Source organism: Chrysemys picta, chromosome 10, assembly GCF_011386835.1.
Source record: "Chrysemys picta bellii isolate R12L10 chromosome 10, ASM1138683v2, whole genome shotgun sequence".
Lineage (NCBI taxonomy): Eukaryota > Metazoa > Chordata > Testudines > Emydidae > Chrysemys > Chrysemys picta.
In genome coordinates this window covers 79,824,322-79,848,734 of record NC_088800.1, presented here as the reverse complement: position 1 = coordinate 79,848,734, position 24,413 = coordinate 79,824,322, and the positions used below count along the sequence as shown (strand labels likewise).

At 51.1% G+C, this 24,413-nt stretch overlaps 1 protein-coding gene across 1 annotated transcript in view; it reads right to left on the bottom strand.

Moving 5' to 3' along the window:
- LOC101940344 (myosin-16) overlaps window positions 1-23,137 on the bottom strand; it is a 52,385-nt gene extending 29,248 nt beyond the window's left edge. The window contains exons 1-18 of the mRNA XM_065559000.1: window positions 23,035-23,137; window positions 19,946-20,224; window positions 18,873-19,016; window positions 18,163-18,319; window positions 17,679-17,706; window positions 16,255-16,351; window positions 15,930-16,022; window positions 13,700-13,763; window positions 12,078-12,176; window positions 11,312-11,415; window positions 8,997-9,135; window positions 8,088-8,356; window positions 7,377-7,547; window positions 5,436-5,612; window positions 3,552-3,678; window positions 2,583-2,641; window positions 1,665-1,752; window positions 801-918 (exon numbers count right to left, since the gene is read on the bottom strand). Coding sequence (XP_065415072.1) covers window positions 801-918; window positions 1,665-1,752; window positions 2,583-2,641; window positions 3,552-3,678; window positions 5,436-5,612; window positions 7,377-7,547; window positions 8,088-8,356; window positions 8,997-9,135; window positions 11,312-11,415; window positions 12,078-12,176; window positions 13,700-13,763; window positions 15,930-16,022; window positions 16,255-16,351; window positions 17,679-17,706; window positions 18,163-18,319; window positions 18,873-19,016; window positions 19,946-20,155 — 2,144 coding nt within the window. The 5' untranslated portion in view covers window positions 20,156-20,224; window positions 23,035-23,137. The remainder of the gene's footprint in view (window positions 1-800; window positions 919-1,664; window positions 1,753-2,582; window positions 2,642-3,551; window positions 3,679-5,435; window positions 5,613-7,376; window positions 7,548-8,087; window positions 8,357-8,996; window positions 9,136-11,311; window positions 11,416-12,077; window positions 12,177-13,699; window positions 13,764-15,929; window positions 16,023-16,254; window positions 16,352-17,678; window positions 17,707-18,162; window positions 18,320-18,872; window positions 19,017-19,945; window positions 20,225-23,034) is intronic.
- Window positions 23,138-24,413: the final 1,276 nt, after the last annotated feature.

The window sequence follows — 24,413 nt, the reverse complement described above, 5'->3', positions numbered from 1 at the left end:
CCTCATGCAGAATGCGCCTTCGGCTCTGTGAATACGGCCCCTGCCTTCTGCCTCGCAAGGAGACTGCAGTGCGTGCTGGGTGTGCGGGAGCTGACCCACTCTTGCCTGCTGTCCCAGTCATAGGCGTGGACTCTGTGGGTGTGTGCTCCGGGGCTGGAGCACCCATGGGGAAAATGTAGTGGGTGCAGAGCACCCACCGGCACCAAGCTCCCCCCCTTTGGCCCCCTCCCCCTACGCCTCTTGCGTGCCAGCGGCCCTGCGCTTACCAACTCCTCCCCATCCCTCCCAGCGCTTCCAGAGCACCGTGAACAGCTAATTTGCAGTGTTCAAGTTCTGGGGGGGAGGAGGAGGAGCAGGGATGGGGCGTGCTCTGGGGAAGAGGTGGGGCGGGGGTGGAACAGGGGTGGGAAGAGGCGGGGCAGGGCCTGGAGTGGGGATGGGGGTCAAGCGCCCCCCCGACAAGATGAGAAGTCGGCGCCTCTGGTCCTGGTGGTCAGGTGCCCTACGCAGCTGCGCATGCCTAAGGATGGCCCTGGAGCTAGGCAAGGGTTAATGTCTACTTGCATCGCAGGCTCTTCTAGCAAAGGTCTCCAGAGGGCAAGGGTGCCAGCTGTGAAGTGTTTATAACCATCTCTGTTTCTCGTCTTTGCTTAATAAGAGTTCCTGGAGAAGCGGACGTAGGAGGGTTAGCAGTGGCGCTACTCCACCTCCCGATTGTCCAAGGAGGTTACCATATAGGATGTTGTATGTGTCCATCCTCCCAAACTCTACCAAATGGCCCCAAAAATATAAACATTCACCTCTGCTTGAATTCGGGGTACTGCAGTCTGTTAGGAAAGCCCTTCCTGCAAATACGGATGCCTTCCAGCACTCCATTACAGGCCAGCTGGTGCAAGATCAAGTGGGCATCAGCCACCCCTACAAAAACCATAGAACAGATCAGCACTTCACTTTCCTGAGCCAGAGCAGGGGAACAAAACAATTGGAGCTTCTCGCGCAGTTCGCCCTCTGTGAGGGAGAGGTTAGCAATCGACAGAATTCACACACTGTGGGTAGAACTGAAATGGAGGAGAAAGGACTGTATTAAGGGCACCCTTCACTTTGCTGTGCTGGGTACAAGAAAAACTGAAATGTTCTACACCAGAGGGCCTGTTCGTGTACCTTTTCACTTCAACCCTGCTCCATCAGTCTTCTTGCAATTACTATGCAGCTGAGATTCCACTGACCCCTATGGCAATCCAGGAGGTGAAGTATCTGGCACATTTATCAGCCCAACAGCATATTCATGGGTAGACGAGGAGTTAAAGGGAGATATCAGGGATAACCACCCTTTACCAGAAGTCCAGGTGCTACCTTGTGCTTTCTATTACTGTCCTTGCCAGTTTACTGCATGTCAAAGCAGTTTGGTGATCCTGTATTTCCCTGTTCAGTGGACATCCACAGAGGAATGAACTGCTCATTAGCCATCCTGTCATCAAACCTCTCTATTAGAGTTTTGTCCCATAGTAATATTGCCTTTAAGGGACATGGAGGTCTTCTATGAAGTGATATCCCAAGTTCTTCCAGGACTGGATAAAGATCTGCTGTTCAGCCAGCCAAAGCTAGGGCTGAAGGCATTGTGTTTCTTTGCCCGAGTGTAGTTCAGAGGCTCTGCAGACACTTACCAGACTGCTTGAACTCATTTGGAATGATGCAGCGTACAAAATGGGGCGACGTGCTATGCAAAGTGGCCATCAGCTTATTCAGCTGCTCCTGAAGCCAGAGGAAGAGAAATAAAGTGAGCGAGCCAAGCAGAAGAGAGAGAACCTCATGCTCAATACATTAATTCACACTCCTTAGTTGTGAAGATAACAATAGGATGCAGGTGCAGGCTGGATGCTGCACACCAGGTGAAGAGCGTTGCACGGATGAACGTTTGAGGACACCATGGGTGATCAAGAGGGTCTGAATTGTGGATTTTCAGTTCTAAAATGGTGTCAAGTATCAGGGGGTAGCCATGTTAATCTGTATCTACAAAAACAACAAGGAGTCTGATGGCACCTTAAAGACTAACAGATTTATTTGGGCATTTATTTGGGATGCATCTGAAGAAGTGAGGTTTTTACCCATGAAAGCTTATGCCCAAATAAATCTGTTAGTCTTTAAGGTGCCACCAGACTCCTTGTTGTTTCAGTTCTAAAAGGCAGCTGATGTGATCTTAGTGTTCTTCTTATTCCACGATTCATAAACAATCACACTGTTTTCTTGCGCTCCCAACCTCTCTTTGCCATGTCTACCTGTTGAATCTTTTCTAAACCTTTGATTCATAGATTAGATTAATAGATTCCCAGGCCAGAAGGAACCATTGTCATCAACTAGTCTGACCTCCTGTATAATACAGGCCAGAGAACTTCCCCAAAACAATTCCTAGAGCAGAGCTATAATTCCACAATCATATCCTAGATTGTATGTTCCTTTGGGCAGGGCTGCTCTCTGTTATGTGTGTGTATAGGGTCTGGCCCTATAGGGGCATGGATCACTACCAAAATACAAATAATAAAGAACCCTATATTGCGATTGATGGGTGGCGAAGGCCCACTTACCCTATAGAAGTTGGAGACAGTCATGAAAGAAGAGCCTCTCTTCTGTTTCTTGGTACCAGCTGAATAATAATAAAATGCATCACATATAAGTGATATACTCAAGTATACATTAGATGAAAGTGCTATACTATAGCACACAAAATAAATATATCTCTTCAGGAGCCTGTAGTTCACAGTACAGTACTCGCTGGAGACTACAGCCCCTTAAATAAAAAACAAGCATCCATCAAACCCGCACGCTATTCTGGTTTAGGGATTTTGTATTCATTTACTACTGTAAGGGAACCCTGGAATCTGAAGCGAGCTCAGTGCTTGGAAAAGAAAAGCTGAGTTTACAATATTTTGTTTGAAAGTACATCCCTTGGGCCAAATTCTCCTCTCGGTGACAGTGGGGCATATGCCTTGCTTTGCACTGTAACTGGATGGAGTGGGACCAGTGTCACTCCGAGGAGAATTTGACCCAATCTGTTAATAATTTGAGATCTTAAAAGCCTTTTCATAAACAGTTTTCCCATTCATCTTTTGAATTGTGGAGCCCCAGGCTGGGCTGGCAACAATCCGATGAGGCAGCAAGTTTCTGGTTGATAGAAACCTGACATTTGTCTGGTCAACAGAAGGCCATTTACTGCCAGGAGGGAATTCCATAGTTTGTCATTAACTCCGCATTGCATCCTCCCTTCATTCAGACACAAGTGTGTGCCGGCAACAGTATTCTAGAGGGGCTTCATTCCGCCAAGGTGAGCTACTTCGGCTAACTCTAAGGGGGCGTCGTTTTCAAGGACAGAGCTAGCCCATCTTTCAGTGTGGAAAAGGCGGTATCAGAGAGCAAAGTCTGTTACCTGGCTTCAGAGGATGCTACAACCAGTGGCTTAATCCTTGCCCCAGAGAATTGTGGGGAAACACTAAAGGGCTAGACACGATCACATTTGCGCTCAACCACATTGCTGTACTGTGTAATGTTTACCGTACCTGCAGCCTCCTCCTCTTTAAAGAGATTACCGAGCAGTGCCATGCTGGATTTCTGGAACAAGCCCACCACTGTTTCATTCAGGGGGTCCTTGTTTTTCTCCAGCCACCCAGTAATATTGTACCCCACCTGGAGACAGGGGAGAAAAGTGAACACTCCAGATTCTGAAAGAGAATGTTGCTGCCACGCAGTATAAATAAGAAGATGCTTCTTCTCCATTGACCACTGGCCCTGAAGACCTCTGAAGAGAAATCCACTGCATGAAGAGGGAAAGTGACTGAGTTACTGCTGACTCACAATCAGCATTAACTTACTCACTGAAGTCTTGTGGGTTTAGGTAGTCTTGCCATTGAAAGCAGATGTTCCCCTGATGGAGGAGCTTTGGCAGGCTTCAAGGATGGAAGCCTGTTGCAGGCAGAGGTTAGACACTTCCCTAATACGCATTCATCCGGAGCCACTGCCAGAGGGGACAATATGGCCGATCCGTTGGTGTCATCTGAATTTAGCGTGGCGTAGTCTAACACAAAGGCCAATGTCAAAGGCCCATGTGTGATCCCGGAATGGCAATAGCTGCTAAATGTGAATAAGACACAGAAAGCTCTTCTGATTCATGCTGTGGTCATGTTTTGTCAGAATGTCTGTGCGGTCACGTGCGGGAATAACTGGCAGAGTTTGGTTAGATGCATAAAGACTAAGCGCTGGCACGGCTGCTTGACACAGTCTCCATGAAAGACTAGACAAGCGGCAGCGAACTCCAGGACTCAGGCTCTTCTGGCAACATTTGAGAAACAAGCAAAAATTAATTTAACCCCTTGGCTGATTTGCTCGCCTGGTAACTGTCCTGTGAGCTTTTGTGCTCCCAGAAACAAAGTCCTGGTACTGCGGGGGGCGGGGAATGGCTTGCAGAATTTTTTTTAAGGATTTAATTTTTGATCAGAGCTGAGCCCTGTGTGTTGAAGTGTCATAGAAATCATAGCAATGCGGGGCTGGAAGGGACGGAGGGGTCACCTGCTCCATCCTACCCACGCTGAGCAGGAGCGGCGCCAGGGTTTTTGGCGCCCTAGGCGGGGGTCCGTCCATGCGCCCGGTCGTCAGCGGCAATTCTGTGGCGGGGGGTCTTTCCGCGCTCCCGGTCTTTGGGGCACTTCAGCAGCGGGTCCCGGAGCGAGTGAAGGACCCACCGCAGAATTGCCGCCAAAGACCCGGAGCGCGGAAGGACCCCCCGCCGCCGAATTGCCGCCAAGGGCGGCAAAATGCTGCCCCCCCCCCAAATCCTGGCACCCTAGGCAACCACCTAGGTCACCTAAATGGAAGCGCTGGCCCTGACGCTGAGGTAGGACCAAGTATATGTAGACCATCCCTGACAGATGCAATTGACTTGCTATTCATAATTCACTAAAGTGCGCTACTATCAAGTCATTGATGGTCCATTTGCCCAGCTGAAGTTTTAGATTGTGATTTATCTCATTTGTTGTTGTTATAAAGCATTGTGAGATGCGTTTCAATTAGACCCTGCAGGACTAAATTCCCTGCTGCGGTAAGTTGATGCTGCTCTATTGAAGTCAACAGAGCTCCACCAGTTTACCCCAGCAGGGAATTTGGCCCATAAAGGCACATTGTGCTGTAATATGACAAGTGCCTTGAAAGGATGACATGATTGGTGCATGACCCAGTGCCATGTGGATGCTGAAACATGAGCTTGGAAACACCGAGCACTCAGGCATGGGTCTAACAGGCCTGAGTTTGCAGTGCAGTCCTGGCTCCATTTCCACTGAAGTCAGTGGGAGTTTCATCGTTAACTTCAGCGAGTACAGGGTCAGGCCCATGCAGGTAGCCAGATCTACATGGATGATATGCCAACAAAAATAACGTTGTTCTGGACATACCGTGCCAGCGTAATGCACCAGCTCAAAGTGGGCTTCAGGCCCTTTCTTGCCTCCCTTGGGTTTCAGGAAGTTGGATGATTTCCCTAGGTGGTTGTCATAGAGGGCAGCTTTGAAAGTAGCATCTGTGGCCTTCGGGAACACACACTGCTCTTCCAGGATAGAGAAGATGCCCATGGGCTGGGGGAAGAAAGAGGATTACACGGTAGAAGCAGATGAGAGAAGCCCATTTCTGCCTTCTCAGTGGTGAGCAGGGGAAGCTTCACCTCTGATTTGAGTTTGCCACTTACAGCAAGATTATTATCTAGTAATTTAATTATGTGCAGCTGAGTGATCATCTAGTCTGACCTCCTGCACGTTGCAGGCCACAGAGCCTCACCCACCCACTCCCATAATAGACCCCTAACCTCTGGCTGAGTTACTGAAGTCCTCAAATCATGAAGGGGTAGTCAGGAGGTGGACCGCAGGCCAAATCCAGACCACCAGATGCTTTTGAACGGACCCCAAAATCTTTTCATGTACTTATTATTATCATGATTGCTATTTGATTTATTGTTATTATTTATTATTTTCTCTGGTGTCTGGATCTTGACTATACCTTGACCAAGAAATTTGGACCTTGACAAAAAGCAATTGACTACCCCTGATTTAAAGACTTCAAGTTACCGAGAATCCACCATTTACTCTAGTTCAAACCACCAAGGGACCCGTGCCCCATGTTGCAGAGGAAGGTGAAAAAAGCCCAAGGTCTCTGCCAATTTTACCATGGGGAAAATTCCTTCCTTACCCCAAATAGGGTGATCAGTTAGACCCTGAGCATGTTGGTGAAACCCACCAGCCAGAGCCCTTGAAAGAATTCACTGTAGTAGCTCAGATCCCTCCCCATCTAGTGTCCCATCTCTGGCCATTGGAGGTATTTGCTGCTAGCCGCCGTGGATGCCATTGTAGACAGTCTCATCATACCTCCCCTGCATAAACTTATCAAGCTCAGTCTTGGAAGGCAGCTCCCCTGGGGAGGCTGTTCCAGAACTTCACTCTTCTCATGGTTAGAAACCTTCGTCTAATTTCAAGCCTAAACTTGTTGATGGTCAGTTTATATCCATTTGTTCTTTCGCCAACATTGGCCCTTAACTGAAATAACTCTTCTCCCTCCCTGGTGCTTATCCCTCTGGTGTATTTATACAGAGCAGTCGTAGGCCGGCTCCAGGCACCAGCCGACCAAGCACGTGCTTGGGGCAGGGCGGTGCTCGATTTTTTATTTTTTATTTATTTATTTATTTTTTATTCGGCGGTGCGGCGCTCGGAGGCGGGGCGAGGGCTTCGGGCGGCGTGCTCGGAGGGGGGGCAGGGGCTTCGGGTGTCGCGGTGCTCAGAGGGGGGGCGGGGGCTTCGGGCGGTGCTTGCGGGGGCGGGGCTTTGGGCGGCGTGGTGCTTGGAGTGGGTGTGGGGCTTTGGGCGGCATGGTGCTCGGGGGAGGCGGGGCTTTGGGTGGCGTGGTGGTTGGGGGGCGGGGCTTTGGGCGGCATGGTGCTCAGGGGGGCGAGGTCTTGGGGGGGGGCTGGCGCGGTGCAGCGCTTGGAGGAGGGGCGGGGTCTTCGGCCGGCGCGGCGCTTGGAGGGGGCGGGGCTTCAGGCAGCATGGCGCTGGGGAGGCGGGGCTTCGGGTTGCGTGGTGCTGGGGGGCAGGGATTTCGGCAGCGTTCGCGGGGGGGCGGGTACGGCGAGGCGGCGCTCTTCTTTTTTGCCTGGGGCAGCAAAAAACTTAGACCCGGCCCTGGTCATAGGTCCCCTCAGCCTTTGTTTGGTTAGGCTAAACAAGCCGAGCTCCGTATGTCTGCTCTCAGAGCTAAGTTCTCCATTCCTCCAACCATCCTAGTAGCCCTTCTCTGCATCTGTTCTAGATCATTCTCTCCCCGCTCCTCTCCTTCAGGGCAGGGAAAGTTACCTTTTCCAGGAGATCAATGCAAGCCTGCAAATCCATGCCAAAGTCAATGAACTCCCACACAATGCCCTCTCTCTTGTACTCCTCCTGCTCCAGCACAAACATGTGGTGGTTGAAGAACTGCTGCAGCTTCTCGTTGGTGAAGTTGATGCACAACTGCTCAAAGCTGTTGAACTGCAGAGAGTAGGGGGGAAGCAAAGCATTCACTGATCGGCCTTTGAAATGTCGCCCCAGAGGCTGCAAATACAACACAGCTGCTGGCAAGAGGCAAATTATCCACTCTCGGGGACACGTTCTGATCTCCGTTATTCCAGAGCCAGTCTAGAGCAACCCTACTGACTTCAGAGTTATTTCAGATTCCCTCTGTGGTGTAAATGCGACCAAAATTTGGCCTTAGGTAACTGAATGTCCAAACAACATGCACCTTTCTTTCCCTAATGCAAAGCAGTCGCTGGGTTCCTGCAACTGAGAGATCCAATGTGGTCATTTGCTCATTATTTAACCCCCACACGCTCTATGGTTGTTTTCTGCCAGGGTATCAACCTCTGTTTGGTGCCCGGGATTTAGTGACCCGTCCCAATGGACGACGACTGACTATGCTGGCATGTTCACGGATACTGAAGGTAACATTTTGGAGGAGGGCAGGATGATAAGGAAATATTTTCACAAACAGAGGGGTCCCACTGCAGAGAGAGGGTCTTTTGCTTTGTGTACCTCAAAGATCTCAAAGCCAGCGATGTCCAGCACCCCAATGAAGAATTGTCTCTGCATCTTGGTGTCTAAGGTCTTGTTGATTCTGACCACCATCCATTTGAACATCTTGTCATAGACGGCCTTGCCCAGGGCGCCGATGGAGTTGTGGCACTGTTCCATGTTCTGCCCTTTCTGCACAAACTCATTGCCCACTTTCACCCGGGGCCTGGTGATGCCCTTCTGAAGCTCTCCAGAGTTGAGACCCATGAGGTGGGCAACTTTGTCAGCCACTGTTAAAGGACAAGAGGAACGTAGTTAATCTTAAAGGGAGGCAGAATGTTGCTTGATCTCCTGTTTGTGTTTTTTAGTATATTCTGGAAAGGGGTTCTGGGTTCTGGAAAGGGGTTATGGGAGCCCAGAGACTGCTTCACCGCTGCAGCACAGCACTCCACAAGGGGTGGGGAGGGGCCATAGTTTTGTCCCCTGACACACATTGGCCAGCAGAGCTGGCCAGCCATATTGGAGTTGGAGGAGTAGAGCCCAGTCAAGAAAGAGACACAGCAGGGGGTGCTCTGCCTTTGTGCTCCGGGAGACATACTGTCTGCCCGCTCCCCCAGGACTCCATACTAGCCACAATGCAGGGTGATGTCTATGAGGAACGATCAAGCCTTTTGCTGAATGCTCAATCACCTGTCTAGGCCTGACACCCCTTTGGAGTGGTGAATGGCAGCTCCCGGTAGCACATCTGCTCACTTTAACGACTCAGATGCAGTTGGTTGTTTAAGGTCATTTTTATCCTTTGGAAACATGCTTGGGTTTGGGCAGCTTTTCTGGGACATCAGTGAACTGGCTGAGTAAAGAAATCTATTCTTGTTTCAGCTGTAGATTCCCTTGGCGTACTTTGACTCAATGCAGTGACCCCCAACCTACCCTCGGTGGTGTCTACGTCCGCCTGCTCCTCTCTTGCCTTCTGCCTGAACTTCATGTTGCCAAAGTGCATGATGCCTCCCGTCAGCTTGTAAACTCCAAGCTTCTCTTCTGGCAAGAAGCCTAGAACATCAAAGGCCACCTGGACGCAGGGAAAGAGACCCACAGAAGGGACATATAAACCTGCACCTTAAGCAGGAGGACTTCTCCTTATTATAAACACCTAAAGTCATTTCACAGCCCATCAAGATCAGCCCAGTGAGGTCCCTTCGAACTAGCTCTAGATAGCATTTTGGGGAAGTTATTTGGGACGGATCCTCAGCTGATGGACATCAGTGTAGCCTGATTGTCTCTAATCCACCACTTAACGCCAGCTGAGGGTCTGCCCCCTCGCCAGTAGTCATTTGAACAATCTCATGACATAAGGAGCTAAATCCAATGCATTCACTGACATTTTCAAAGCCCCCTTTTTAAAATTCAGGGGAGTAGGGCATCAAGATCCCCTCAGAGGGCTCTGAGAATCTCAGCTGTTTCATTTAAAGAAGTGAAGCCTGTAAAACACCAAGCGCCACTAAATAAAAAAGATCATTTTCAAATTTGGAACTTTTTCATCATTCTGTACCAAATAAACAAAGGGCTGGTTGAACGCCCCACACTGGGCGGAAACCTGAATCTCGTGCAAACAAAGAGCCTGATGGAAGACAGAAGGCACTGCTTCCATCGCTCGTGTAACTCCACTGGGTCTGGTAGAGTCACACCAGAGAGGAATGTGGCTCAGTAGCACCTGACCTTTTGGAACCCTTATCAACATTTCCTGAAATCCAGGTCACCAACCAGAGTCTTCCAAGGGCAGTGATGGGATCCTATCACCCAAAACTAGTCTGGCCAAAACACTGGTAGGAAACAGCCCTACAGTAACAGCAAGGCGAGGGACTAGATGACCTAATTGGCCTTTTCCCGTCTCTGTCTTGTGAGTCTATCACAGAACTGAACTTAAAACGGACTGTACAAAGATGTGAATCTAGTGGGAAAATTGAATGTTTCTGAGGCCTATTCTAGGCCTAAAGCCAGTGTTTCCCAAACTTGGGATGCCGCTTGTGTAGGGAAAGCCCCTGGCGGGCCAGGCTAGTTTGTTTACCTGCTGCGTCCGCAGGTCCGGCCGATCTCGGCTCCCACTGACCGTGTTTGCTGCTCCAGGCCAATGGGAGCTGCTGGAAGCGGCGGCCAGTACGTCCCTCGGCCCGCACTGCTTCCAGCAGCCCCCATTGGCCTGGAGCGGCGAACCGTGGCCAGTGGGAGCCAAGATCGGCCAACCCTGCGGACACGGCAGGTAAACAAACCGGCCCGGCCCACCAGGGGCTTTCCCTACACAAGCGGCGGCCCTAGTTTGGGAAACACTGCCTAAAGCAATTGCTCTAGCTAGCATCCCGTTTACAGTGAGGGAAGCCTAGCTCTTCTAAAGGGTCGTGTGGCACTATAACATGCGCAGCTGAAGACAGTCTGATCTCTGTGTAGCTGAAACAGTGCTTGTAATAGCACCGTCAGGAGCAAGGATTCCTAATAAGCCCTTTCCAAAGCCAGATTGCCTTATGTATGAGAACAGTCATCAAAGAACAGAGAGAGGCTCAAAACCTGCTAGCCTTCCACGTGCAAGAAGTCCAATGAAACTATGCATGTGAGGGAGGTAAGCAGGCTTTACCCCACGATATGCACCAAAGTTTACAGATTTATAGGTGTTATGGCTAGAAAAGACCATTATAATTAATCTAGTTTGATGTCTGTAATAATACAACTCATAAACTTTCACCCAGGACCTCCTGCATCAAGCCCAGAATTTCTGGTTGAGCAGGGCTCGGCAACCGTTCAGACGTGGTGTGCCGAGTCTTCATTTGTTCACTCTCATTTAAGGTTTCGCGTGCCAGTCATACATTTTAACGTTTTTAGAAGGTCTCTTTCTAGAAGTCTAATATAGAACTAAACTATTGTTGTATGTAAAGTAAATAAGGTTTTTAAAATGTTTAAGACGCTTCACTTAAAATTAAATTAAAATGCAGAGCCCCCCGGACCGGTGGCCAGAACCCGGGCAGTGTGAGTGCCACTGAAAATCAGCTCGCGTGCCGCCTTCGGCACCCGTGCCATAGGTCGCCTACCCCTGAGCTAGAGGATATCCCAATCTCTGAGCGATGAAGAATCTATCAGATCCGTAGGTAAGTTGCTGCAATAGTTAATTACTTATTTCTAGAGAGAACTGAGATCATGGAGGAGCATCATGTTTAGCCAGACCTTTTTACCCCCCCACTTCATTTTTCCAGACTTACATCTGTGACAAGCAGCTCTTCCCCATCATCCATGTTGTCTACTGTAGTTACGCCCTGACTTATCCAGTGGTAATTCTTGGGATCAGGTGCCAGAAGCAAAGTTTCTGCAGAAGGAGGCAAACCAAAAGGTAATTACATGGTCTGACAGCAACGCAGTTACAAAGCAGTACCTGCACTGGACCTATGGGTGGAGAAGGAAAACTCTTCAGATGGGGAAGGGAATAAGGAGTTTCATTTCCCGGGGATCCACTTCTAATGGAGCACTTTCCGAGAGACTTCCTTTAGGGCTGAGATTTTCAGACCCCCTATGGGATGTGGACACCCCATTCCCATTAAAATTAATGAGAACTGGACACCCAAATCTCTTATGCAACATTGAAAACCTCAGCCTCAGTGTTTTCCCCATGTCTAGGGAAATAAGCAATCTCCATGCTCTAGCAATCCATCGCTTCAGTTTGCACCTGATGTTCATTACCTTAACACCAAACCTGATCAGATCAGCTGAGACCTTACGTGGCACACCTTAGACCAGTCAGTTACAGGGGTTAAAGAAAAGGAAATACAACGTCCCCATCACCCCCTGTCCTGGTCTCCCGCCCTGGTCTCCTCCTCCTTAGCTGCTTCAGTAGGAGGTCGCCTTCTTGAGTCAACCTACTTTAACCACTGATAAACATAGCTTTGGTGAACAGATTTCTCATCCTGGAAACGGAGGACATATCAGGGAAGCCCGAGTTAAGAAGAGTGAATATACACAGAAGGGCCATACCAAGCAGTTCAGGCTTCTTCTTAGAGAGGATCTGGTAGAAGATGTGATAGCTTCTCTCAGCTGCCTGCTGGGAAATGACACGAGACTTCTCTAGGAGATCTGAAATAGAGATGGGATCATTGGTAAACCCAGGCCTGTGTTAAGATTGCAGACGTAGGTAAAAGGTATAGCATGAAATCCTGGCTCTGTTGATTTCAGTGGAGCCAGAATTTCATGTACAGTAAGTATCCTTTGGAAGCAAATTCCTTCTCCATTCACTCTATCCAGCATGACTGTATAATACTTTGCACTCCTAGAGCATCCTTCAGCTGAGGATCTCAAAGAACTTTATAAGCTTCACAACATTCCCAGTTAGATCCGTTTTATTATAATTATTTTCCAAATGGGTGAGGCAAGAGATGAAGTCACTTATCCAGGGATAAGTGAGACTAACCTCACACTTGGTAAGGCAACTCCCATCCTTTCATGTGTTTATACCTGTTCCTGTATTTTCCACTTCATGCATCTGATGAAGTGGGTTCTAGCCCATGAAAGCTTATGCCCAAATAAATTTGTTAGTCTTTAAGATGCCACAAGGACTCCTTGTTGTTTATCCAGGGTCAAAAGTCAATGCTGGGTCCCAGGAAGCCAGGATTTCTGGTTCTCAGAGTCCCGCTCTAATCTCCAGATACGCAACTGCCCCAAAGCTCTTTCCATTTCAAAGGATGTTATGAAAAGTCAATTTATTGCATATATGATTAAACTACTAATCATCTCTGAGATGCTCTTCCTCTCTAAAAAGAGCCATAGAAAAGACTCCCTGTGCCCTGTCATCATGTCCTATGCCCATGTGCATTGGCCCAACGGTGCTGTTTCTCGCTGACGTGAAGGAGACTTACGTTTGATTCTGGTCTCTTACTCTCTTGGTCACACCAGCTGAGGCTGCAACTTGCAAATGATGCAGAGGCAGGAAATTCAGCCATTTGCAAAGAAGTCGTTGGGGGAAGAAGCTTCTTCTATTGTTCAACAGCCAGTTAGGCTGCAGTTCTGATTGACTCGGAGGATATCTACACCTCCTTGTCCAAAAAAAGAGGTGACTGCAACCTATGACCTCCAGAGAGGACTGCAAAGCAGGGACCAGTTGCAAGTAGCAGATATAGAGAATCCCCCAGGAAAAAAAACAGCAATCCATATGTTTCCTCTCTCTCTTTCTTCTGCTCTCTCAAATTCCCTAGCCAGGAAACCCGCCGGGGTCTCTATGCATGGAGTGCTGGGATATGTGGTTCTAAGTTTTGTTTTAAATGCATGTGTGCAAACAAAGAACAATGCACATTCCTAGAAAGCTATTTTTAGAATCCTAAGTATACCACAGTCATGCCATTGTCCTGATGATGATGATGAATACAAGTAACTGTAGCAGGTCTTTTCACCAGAGACCAGATTCTGGTTTTGTTTACACCAGAGCAAATCAATCAAGTTAATGGAATTAACTCCAGCTTTGCCCTGGTGCAGTAGATGGCCATACAATATAGACCCTGACCCATGGGCCACCCTGATGTCAATGGGAGTTTTCCCACTCATTCCCATGGCCTTTGGATGAGACCCAGGGGGAAGTAAATGACAAAATTCATGTGGCTACTTACAGCTCTCAATGTCAGCCCCAGCCAGTTTGCCTGTGGTACCGAAGTGAATTCGGATAAATTTGCCCTGGATAAGAAAATGAAAGAGGAGGCCGTTTATTGCGATATCTGACTAAAAACAGGGAGTAGCTGAGAGATTCTGGGGGATCACAGGGGCCGTGCAGCTGGGGCAAATGTGCAAGTCAGTGAGAAGCAATTAGTCTTTTCACAGATCAAATCTCTAAAAATCCCTTTGTTCTTGGATATTTTAGTATAGCTTAAAGAAACTGTCCTATTGTTACAGCTGAGGCAATGCTGTATAGTGCACACAACAGAAGAATGGGAGCGAGGAACACTCTAGGGTTACCATATTTTGTGCCTCCAAATGGAGGACACTCCACGGCCCACGGCCCCGCCCCAGCCCCGCCCAGCCCCGCCCCCTCCCCAAAGTCTCCGCCCCCTCCCCTGCTTCCCGCGAATATTTGATTCGCGGGAAGCCTGAAGCAGGTAAGGAGGGTGTGGGGGGAGGAGGCGCGGCCCAGGCTGGCCCCCCGGCGTTTCCAGCCTGGGTCAGCTCGGGCCCTGGGGTGCCGGCCCGGCCGACCACCCCCGGCCCGCCCAGCACTGCCGGCCCCCGGCGGCCCGACGCACCCCCCGGCTCCCGGCCCCGCGGGCCCGGCTCCCCGCCGGCCCAGCTGACCGGCTCCCCACCGGCCCGGCTCCCCGCCGGCCCGGCCGACCCGGCTCCCCGCCGGCCCGGCTCCCCGCCGGCCCGGCTGACCCGGCTCCCCGCCGGCCCGGCTGACCCGGCTCCCCGCCGGCCCGGCTGACCCGGCTCCCCGCCGGCCCGGCTGACCCGGCTCCCCGCCGGCCCGGCTGACCCGGCTCCCCGCCGGCCCGTCTCCCCGCAGGCCCGGCTCCCCGCCGGCCCGGCCGACCCGGCTCCCCGCCGGCCCGGCTCCCTGTCGGCCCGGCTGACCCGGCTCCCCGTCGGCCCGGCTGACCCGGCTCCCCGCGGGCCCGGCTCCCCGCAGGCCCGGCTGACCCGGCTCCCCGCTGGCCCGGCTCCCCGCCGGCCCGGCTGACCCGGCTCCCCGCCGGCCCGGCTCCCCGCAGGCCCGGCTCCCCCGGCTCCCCGCCGGCCCGGCTCCCCGCAGGCCCGGCTCCCCGCCAGCCCGGCTCCCCGCCGGCCCGGCTGACCCGGCTCCCCGCCGGCCCGGCTCCCCGCCGGCCCGGCTGACCCGGCTCCCCGCCGGCCCAGCTGACCGGCTCCCCGCCGGCCCGGCTCCCCGCCGGCCCGGCTGACCCGGCTCCCCGCCGGCCCGGCTCCCCGCGGGCCCGGCTGACCCGGCTCCCCGCCGACCCGGCTCCCCGCGGGCCCGGCTCACCCGGCTCCCCGCCGGCCCGGCTCCCCGCGGGCCCGGCTGACCTCCCGATTTTCCCGGACATGCCCGGCTTTTGGGGATTTCCCCCCGGACGGGGATTTGAGCCCCCAAAAGCCGGACATGTCCGGGAAAATCCGGACGTATGGTAACCCTAGAACACTCTCACGCACCTGCTATGAGACTTTGACAAAGCTCTTTGGCCCTGATTCAGAAAAGTATTTTAGCATTTACCCCATTGACTTCCAGGGGGACGTAAGCACGTGCTTCAGAGATTTCCTGAATTAAAAAAATCTCCATGCCTCGATTTCCCAGTCAATTAGAAGGCATGAATGATACTCACTTACTTCACAGGGATGGTCTGTGGGTTCATTTGCTAACCTTTGCAAAGCATTTTGAATTTGATCTCTAAGCACTAAGGGTCAGTAATACAGTGGATCATTAATATGAATGTGTATTTCTTACTGTACATAAGAAGGGCCATACTGGGTCAGACCAAAGGTCCATCTAGCCCAGTATCCTGTCTTCTGACAGTGGCTAATGCCATGTGCCCCAGAGGGAATGAACAGAACAGGGAATCATCAAGTGATCCATCCCCTGTCGCCCATTCCTAGCTTCTGGCAATGTTTGATTTTCTATTTTTGTGCCTGTTTTAGTGAACGTGGATGCAATGAAGCTTGATTTGGAATGTTAGCAAATGCAGGGTAATTAATGCGTGCATGGTCTTTTGGAAATGCAAAGTGCTAAATACATCCTTCTTATTATCGTTACTCCTAGAGAGGCTTCTTCCTCTGTGAACACTTTTGGGTTGCATCATTGACATAACCCCCCCACCCAACGAAACTGAAGTCAGGAGAGAGGCTGGTACTTACAAAACGCGAGGAATTGTTGTTCCTGGTAGTTTTGGCATTTCCAAAAGCCTCCAGGACTGGATTAGCCTGGATGATTTGATCTTCCAGGGATCCCTGCACAAGAAAAGGCAGATTATTTTGGGGAAATTCTGTGGCCTGTGTTATACAGGAGGTCACACTAGATGGTCACAGTGGTTCCTTCTGGCCTCGGAATCTAAACACAAAAGACTTTGGAGTTTGGTTGCAAACATTTCCTGCAGCTCTTTAAAGAATAGTTTCTTCCAGGGAACTCCCAAGGGTAGCTGAATGACTGTTGTGACAGTACGCCCACGTTCCTGCGTCTTACCTTCCCGTCAAGAGCCTGCTTGCCCGTGCTGCCGATGTTGGCAAAGTACTGAATGACCTTTTTCGTGTTCTCAGTCTTGCCGGCACCGGATTCTCCGCTAAGTAAAACAAACAAGAGAAACAAGGTGTCGGTAAAGAGAAACAAGCAAAAGGTAAGAAATGATCTGTCGGTGTCAGGAGAGAAATAGCATTGCTTCTACTGCATGTGTTTGCGGGCACGAGTCCTTTCTGGGGGGGACTGACCTTCCCAAGAACGAGCAGGGAAAGACTGAAGGCAGTTGCCCTGGGGAAAGACATCTGTGACGTGAACGGTCACTTACAAAGCTCACCGAGGCTGATTCTGCTTTGACCCTTGCACCAGGGCAAAATTGGAGTAACTTCATTAAAGTCAAGAATAGGGAGGGTGTAAGGCCAATGTAAGCGAGAGGAGAATCAGGCCTGCAGTTGATACTTCCAGAAGAGTCATCAGGAGGAGTTTTACATTCATGCAAAATCGGCATCATTGCCCTACAGTTTTACAACACATGGCCCATACTGTGTGCTGGCAGCGGCCTGTGGCTGTAACGGGTTTCCGGCCTTTACAGCCCGGAGAAGTAGCTTGAGGAGGCAGAGGAAAGATCTAGGGCCATCCAAGAGCACTGTTCCTTTAAGGGTCTGAGACCTGGAGCCTTGTAGAGTGAGGGGTGGGAGGGAGCAAAGCTCCCCTCTCTCGCAGATAGGGGCTTGGGGTTATTAGACCCACCTGGGAAGGATCAAGAGACTGATAAATTAGCTCAAGGTGTGTGTGTGTGTGTAATATTGTTCTGGAAGACGCTGGGTAGAAGTGTATTATTCTCAGAACTCAGAGGGAAACTGAGGCAGGGTCCCTGCAGGACCATTCCAGGCCATGAGAGGGCAATCTGGAGTGTCACTTATCTACAGTGTCCATGCTGGGAAGGTGGGAATCATCCCAGTTTGCTGCATTATATCCTGGACACCGCAGAGAGACTCCGAGCTCACCGATCTGTGCATGGGAAGGGGGCAGACTGGGGGGAGCGGGGGAATGTGTATCTTGCCTGCACTAAACCTGCAGAGGATCAGCAGAAATATTAACAGAGCCCGCAGGGGTGCATCAGGGGAACAGTCTCTACATTCCGCGCCGCCCCCCCCTCCAAGTCCAGGGATGGCATTTGCAGCTGATCCTCGCACAGGGCACGCAAGTGTGGGGAAAGGCTCCTGTCCCCCTTGCTCCCCACACACCTAAGGACAATTGGGGCCTTAGTCCGTGACAGTCAAGAACAGAACCGGGGCATCCTGACTGCCAGCCCTTGCTCTAACCACCGGACAGCTCTCCCTCCGAGACCTAATTCCACCTCTTCTCCCTGCGCCCCGTTCCCCTCTCGCTCAGCGGAGATGACCAGCTGAAGACTCCCAAGGAATACTTACGTAATCAGCATAGACTGGTTTTCACGGTCTGTGGGGGAACAACAAACAGGACAAGGCCAGGGTTAACGAGGCTCTCCACAATCCCCTAGGAACAAAGTGCCAGCCCTGCAGGCTATCCCTAGGGATAGCGCCCTTGGTCCCTGCCCCTCTGCCCCCAGACGTACCCTTCCTCTTCCATCCACACAGGGAAGCCTAGCCCAGGGGTATTGGCAAGGAAGGGGCAAGTGTCATTCAGAACATGCTCTGCAGGAGCCCTTCCATGTGGGGGCTCTGTGGCATCAGAGCCCTGGATTCGGGGGGAGGGAGGGATCTAGCTAGTCTCTCCCCTCCCAAAACTTCATGTGAAGCCCAATTTTGCAGCAACTTTCACTGCTGGGGCAAGCTCATCCCGCCCCAGTGGGATCTCCGGGGGCAGCCGTGGTTGGGATGAACAAGGATAGAGGCTCCGGGGGGATAGGGAAGCCAGTTTGCCCTTCACACTCACCCTGGAGCATGTCATGGTAGGCATTGTCTGAGATGGAGAAGAGATGAGGGGGCATCTCAGTACGCTTCCTGCCCTTGTACATCTGGGCCACCCGGGCTCCGTAGATTGGCAGCCACTTGTAGGGGTTGATGGTCACGCAGAACAAACCAGAGTACGTCTGGAGGGTGAGAAAGAGAAGACAAACCAGCCAACATGAGGAAAACCAGTTTGCTCTGGGCACAATGGGAAGCACAGAGCTAGTTTATTGTGCAGCCTCAGGTGATACTTCAGGTCTCTCTAACGCCTGACACTCATCTAGCACCCTGCACTCAGGGATCTCAGAGGGCTTTACAATCATGAATTAGTGCTTCCAACACCTGTAGGGCAGCGTCATTCATTGTCCTTGTTTTACAGATGGGGAAACTGAGGCCCAGAGTGGTGAATTGGCTTGGCCGATTTCATACAGAGGCAGAGCGAGGGTGAGAATCCAGGCTGCCTCACATGCCATCATCTGTTTTAAACAGGTGAGAGCCAAGCAGGCCTGGAGAAGGGTTTGAATGGGGTGGAACTCAGAAAGAAGAAAGTGCCTCCAGATTTACACTGAAGTAACTCAGCTCTGGATCTGGGCCTCTGAATTGGTGTCAACGACTATTTCTGACCCACTAGTGCCTGGCACTGGCATGTTCATCACCACACGCTACTCGGCGTTCCCCTGCGAGCCTTCCACTTACATAGATCCTCATGTGGCTGTAACGCTGCCGCAGATTGTCCAAGACGCTGGCCTCGTTCAGGAAGGTCATGTTGGCCATGTCGCTGACCTGGTAGAACTTCGGTGGGTTCATCTGCTGGATATCATCCTTCTTCACGGTGACGGTCTGGGGGGTTAGGGAAGCAATATGTAAGTGGGGTCAGTCTGCATTCTGTCGCCATCAGAATATTTGAGCCAGAGTTCGAGGTAACTGGTAAATGGGAAATAGAGCCTTACGCCCTATGGTCCCTGGGTTCAATCCTGCCTCTTTCAATAGCCACTGAAAGGTGTTAGGCCAGTGAGCACCCATCAGATGCTATGTGAGATGAGTTTGATGGTTTCCATGGACACCCAGCCATATCTCAACCCCTCCTGCACTCATTGTCAACAGCACCTTGTTGGCAGGCTCTGCAGAGAGGGCCCAGGCCTGAATGGCCCATGGACACTGAACTTCCAGGTCAGGCCAAAGGCACATCAGCAGGGCAGGGAGGCGGGTGCGTGGATTGCTGCTCGCCATGCCATGCCTGCTCTGGGGATAGCAGGCTTCACTCACCCAGGCTGCCAATCCAGCATGGGGACATTCTAATCAGATCAAACTCTGGAGGCTTTGTGTGGAAAATGCTCGGACTGTTAACGAGCGTCCTTCCCACGAAACTATGGGCAGAAAGAGAGAGCTGCAAAGCAAACGGCAAAGCTCTCCTTCAAGCCCGGCCAGGCAGCCACTGCCACTTTCAGCCTGCCTGAGGCTAGAGGCTTCAGACTAACGATGTTTTGATCCTGCAAAGCTTTACTCACGTGAGTAATCCTTACTAGCATCGCTTGGCTTCAGGGCTAATCTTATGTGGTCAGTTAACCCCTGGGCCTGGTTCCTTCTCCTCTCACCAGAGAATACAATGGATTTCCATTGATTTTAAGCCTCTGCCCCATAGAGGGAGGAGGGAGAAACCAGGCCCTGAAATCTAGAGGCTTACACTGGTGATGCAGCTGCAGTGTTAGGACAGTGACCCAGCGGGAGCTGCTGTCATTCTCACATCCAACTCACAGAGCCGACCGTACCTGGTTGGTCACAGTCTTCACAATGACTTGGTCACCCTTGTCAGACTGGATCTCCCCGGCAACGAAACCCTCCTTCTCATCCTTGACCCAGCACGACTTCTTGATGTCATAGGGCTTGTTCATGGCCTCCAGCTTCTCCTTCTCGGGAGGGTTCAGGAATGGCATGGGGTCAATATCGTCCCCGCACTCGCCTTTGTAGCCACCAGGCATCTTGGCTTCAGGTCAGGCAGAGGGTGAAACCGGAAGGAAAAGAGATGGGGAGCAGTGCTTCCTGCAAGGCTGTGAAAAGGGGGAGAACAGAGAATCTGGCAAGGAGCAGTGTGGGGAATCCTGGGGCCCTATTCTGTCCCCCACAGGCTACAGTAACCCCCTGTGAATTCAATAGGGCCCCATCACGGCACATAGTGAGAGACTGGGATGCCCCAAAACTGGAGGATTGTTATCAAGAGGGAGGCTAGAAAGTGAGAGGTGATTTCTCCCACACCCCTTAAACCCTGTAAGCCCCAACGGTAGGTCTACACTGCAATGAAAAACCTGCAGCTAGCCTGTGCCAGCGGACTCGGGCTTGCGGGGCTCGGGGGCTAAGGAAGGGGCTGTTTAATTGTAGTGTAGACGTTCCGGCTTGGCTTGGAGCCCAGGCTCTAGGACCCTGTGAGGTGAGAGGGTCCCAGAGCTCGAGTTGTAGCCCGAGCCCAAATGTCTGTGCTGCAATTAAACAGGCTCTTAGCCCGAGCCACACGAGCCAGTGTCAGCTGTTATGGGCCAGCCGTGGGTGCACAGGTGCCAACTTTTTTCTGCACCTGTGGGAGCTCGCGCCCCCGCCCCCACCCTGACTCCACCCCTGCCCCAAAGTCCCCACCCTAACTCGGCCCCTCTCTGCCCTTATTGGACCCCTCCCCAAATCCCCGCCCCACCATGCCTCCTCCCCCAAGCGCGCCGCGTTCCCCCTCGCTGGGAGGGAGGGGGGAGAAGCAGGACGCAGCTCAGGGGAGGAGGTGGAGACGGAGCGGAGGCGGAGGTGAGCTGGGGTGGGTCGGGGAGCTATGCATGGGTGTCTAACTGCAACGTAGACGTTCCGCAAGAGCCCCTGGCCTGCGGCAAGGGGAGAATTCCCCAGTGCAGGCCGTGCGTAGGGCCACCAAGAGTGCTTGCAAGCCCCAAATTTGGTGGTATGTTGGGGCACATCTGGGGGCAGGCAGTGTCAGTGGCATCTCCATAATGCTGAGCACTACGGAGACTCTGTGTGGGCTCTGGGCTGCGGAACGGCCCATCGGCAGCCAGAAATCAGACCCCAAAGCTTCCCTCCCTTACCCCAGGGAATGCATTAGCCCTAGCAGTGCAGTCCAGGATGCGAGCTGCTTAAAGGCTGGTCTGTGCCTTCCGGGCTGTTCCTCCAGGAGACATCACAGACCTGACCCCTGATGCTCTTGTCACCAAGCGCTACCCTCTGTTCCACCACTGCAGCTCCCTTGACTCCCTGGGGCAGCGGGTGCATGACCCAGAACAGTGTTCACTGCAATATTGAGCTGTGGTGTCGCAGCAGAAGTAACTGCCTGGTTAGACAAGCCAGTCTTGGCTGACGGGGAGGAATCCCAAGGGGAAGGGCAGATGACTCTGGTTGCCAGCTGTTGCTCCATTTAGAAGATGCTGCTTGGGCCGCAGCCTGTTGCTCTCAGAATAGATTGGCACTACACGGAGAGAGATCTTGGTTGGGGTCCCTCTGGGGATCTCAATTTCCCTGATGCCCACTTAAGATCTTGAGGGTCTAAAAAAACCCAAGATGCAGTACTGCTCCTCCAGGCACTGGAAGCGATAAGGGAGGCTATGGGGGCCAAATGAATTCATGGTGTAACGCCACTGATTTCAGTGGATGAATTTCACCCACAGAGCATGAAGGAAGAAGTTTCTTCTGTATACCTCACCTGCTGGTCAAGCAGGCAGAGATAAAGGAGGTTCAGTGAGGGAGTATCAGCAAACATTTTCCTTTGCGCTCTGTGTAGCTAAATTTGACTATTATTATTCCCAGGTTTGCAAGAGTTATTTAGAGCCGGATTCTGCTCTCCCTTGTTCTCCCTACGCCATCAGCAATCCCACTGAAATCAACAGACTCACTAGTGAACTAAGTAACATTACACATGAATAAAGACACGGGAGCAGAACTTGGACGCTGGATCTTTAAAGCATATTAGTAACCGATTAGATTGAAAGGTACATTGCACTAGACTACCACTAAACATACACGCATGTAAATACAAATAGCATACACTTCGGTCATCCAGTGCCCCTTAGCTGCGGCTCTCAAAGCCCTTTACAGATTTCAATTCAGTAAGCTTCACTATCCCTGGGAGATACTATTTTATAGATGGGGAAACTGAGGAATGGCCTAAATCTTCAAAAGTGTCCATCAATTTGGGGTTGCCTTGGTTTCTGAGAGGCCAACATGAGGCATCTAAAATCGGATATTTCTGGCCGCCTGCCTTTCTACCTGAAGCTCCTCTGAAATCAGCCCCTGAGAGTCTTATTTTGGGACCCCAAAACAGAGGCATCCAGAAACCGGGGACATTTTTGAAAAAGGGCGCAAAGGTCTTGCCAAAGGTCACATGATAAGTGGCGCAGCTGGCACAGAAGCCCTGGAACACCCCTCTCCGGTCTAGCCACTGAATAACACCCCCCACTGATGTCTTAAATTAAGTCGATGATTAAAAACAAGTACAGTGCAAGGAGGTTACTTTCGCTGTTCTAATGTATTTGATCAAACTGCCTCTCTAAAGGACTCTCCTCATTATCGTCAACGGGTTTTCAGAGCAGGCTCTCGCTTTTTAAAATTCTGAGGTTTAGTTTTCCAAGGTTTCCGTTGATGTAACAACTATAATATAAAACTATCTGTGAGTTCAAAGTCTCTCTGGCATAAAACACAATGAAAACAAATCCATGCTGGGTAAGTTAGAGGGGTAGCTATTGCTTCTTATAGCCTGACATTATTCCCTCCCCCGCCTCCACTTTCAATTCCTGCCCAGTACGGCTGCATGAATCACAGCAGAGCTCCCCAATACACCTCTTCCCGACCGTCACACATAGCAAGTACCTACCACTGAGAGTGCTGGAAGACCTTGCGTGTTTACAAGGGGCTGGCCAGCTTCTCTTATACCCACCCAAAGGGCCTGAGCCAGCATTTCCTTTAAAAAAAAGAACAGCGCATTAATGAGACACAAACTCAGCTGGCCACACCATTGCAAACCTGATTGGCCAACGTTCATGTCCCGCAGGAGAGATCAATTAATGCCCTGTTTCTTGGGGAATTCTCCTTCCCTTTCTTCTCCTTATAGGGCATCTTACCAACTCAACTGCATGAGTCCAGGGACCAGGGGCTGAAATAGAACAGCTGCCTAATGAATTTTTCCTTCAAAGGCACAACTTCAGCCGTCTCTTTCCTGCCAGGTGACGGGTAAGGATTTCACCAGTGAGGGTAGCTGACCAGTGAAAAGCAGGAGTCCGGCTCAATGATACTTGGAGTGCCAGCTGTGCCCCTACTTCTCAAGTGGCGCTATCAGTTTTGACCCAGTTAAGCTTCCACTTGAAAATAGTTTTTAGTCCTTACATTTGTGATGAAAAACTTGTGAATCTGAGCTGTCTGCCTGAGTCTGCAGGCAGACAAACAATGGCATCTGTTGTGGAGTTGCAACTGCTTACGCCAGGACTGAATTTCACCCAACTGCTCTAGGAGGTGGCAAGTTTGGCAACTGCCCCCCAGTCATATTGCAGTGGCATGTTGACTCTGAAGTCTAATGATGACCACTTCAATGTCAACTTTGCTACCTCCTGCACTGCTGGGTGTTTCAATAGAAGCATCTGACGACTCTTGTGGGTGGAGCATGAGTAGTATCCCCCATCAAGGGGTTTTGTGTTTACTTAGGTGAGTATACTAAGGAGTGAGTTTGCTGGCAGAAATGTTTGCAGAAACAGCAAATTTGAGGCAAATATTAGGGAAATGGAGAAAGCAAATTTTGAATTTGCAATGGTGAGCATTCACACTGAAAATCTGATTCATCCAATCAGGGAACAGAAATGGTACCACATGATCTGTATGTCCAATCAGAATTAACTAATCCATCTTGAATTTTCAATATCGAGTGGTTGCGATGAACTGCTCAAGAATGAACTACAGAGTGTGACTTATTTGCCGAGCGTATTCGGTGAATAATTTCAAACGATGAGTGGAAGTTATAAGTGACTCCTGAACAATCTGTCTAGAGACCGCGAGAGGAGTGAAATTCATTAGATAAATTACTGACTGTGAATTATTCATCCTGATCTATTAGACATAAAGGTCTGTATTATCCATGTGTGGGAGCTAGGTTGCAAAAAAATAGTCACACCTCCCCATGAGGTTATAGGCCAAGCTGGTTAATCATAAACAGGCACAAGCTCATCCAACCAAGAGGCCAGAATCAGCAAACATTTGGGGTCA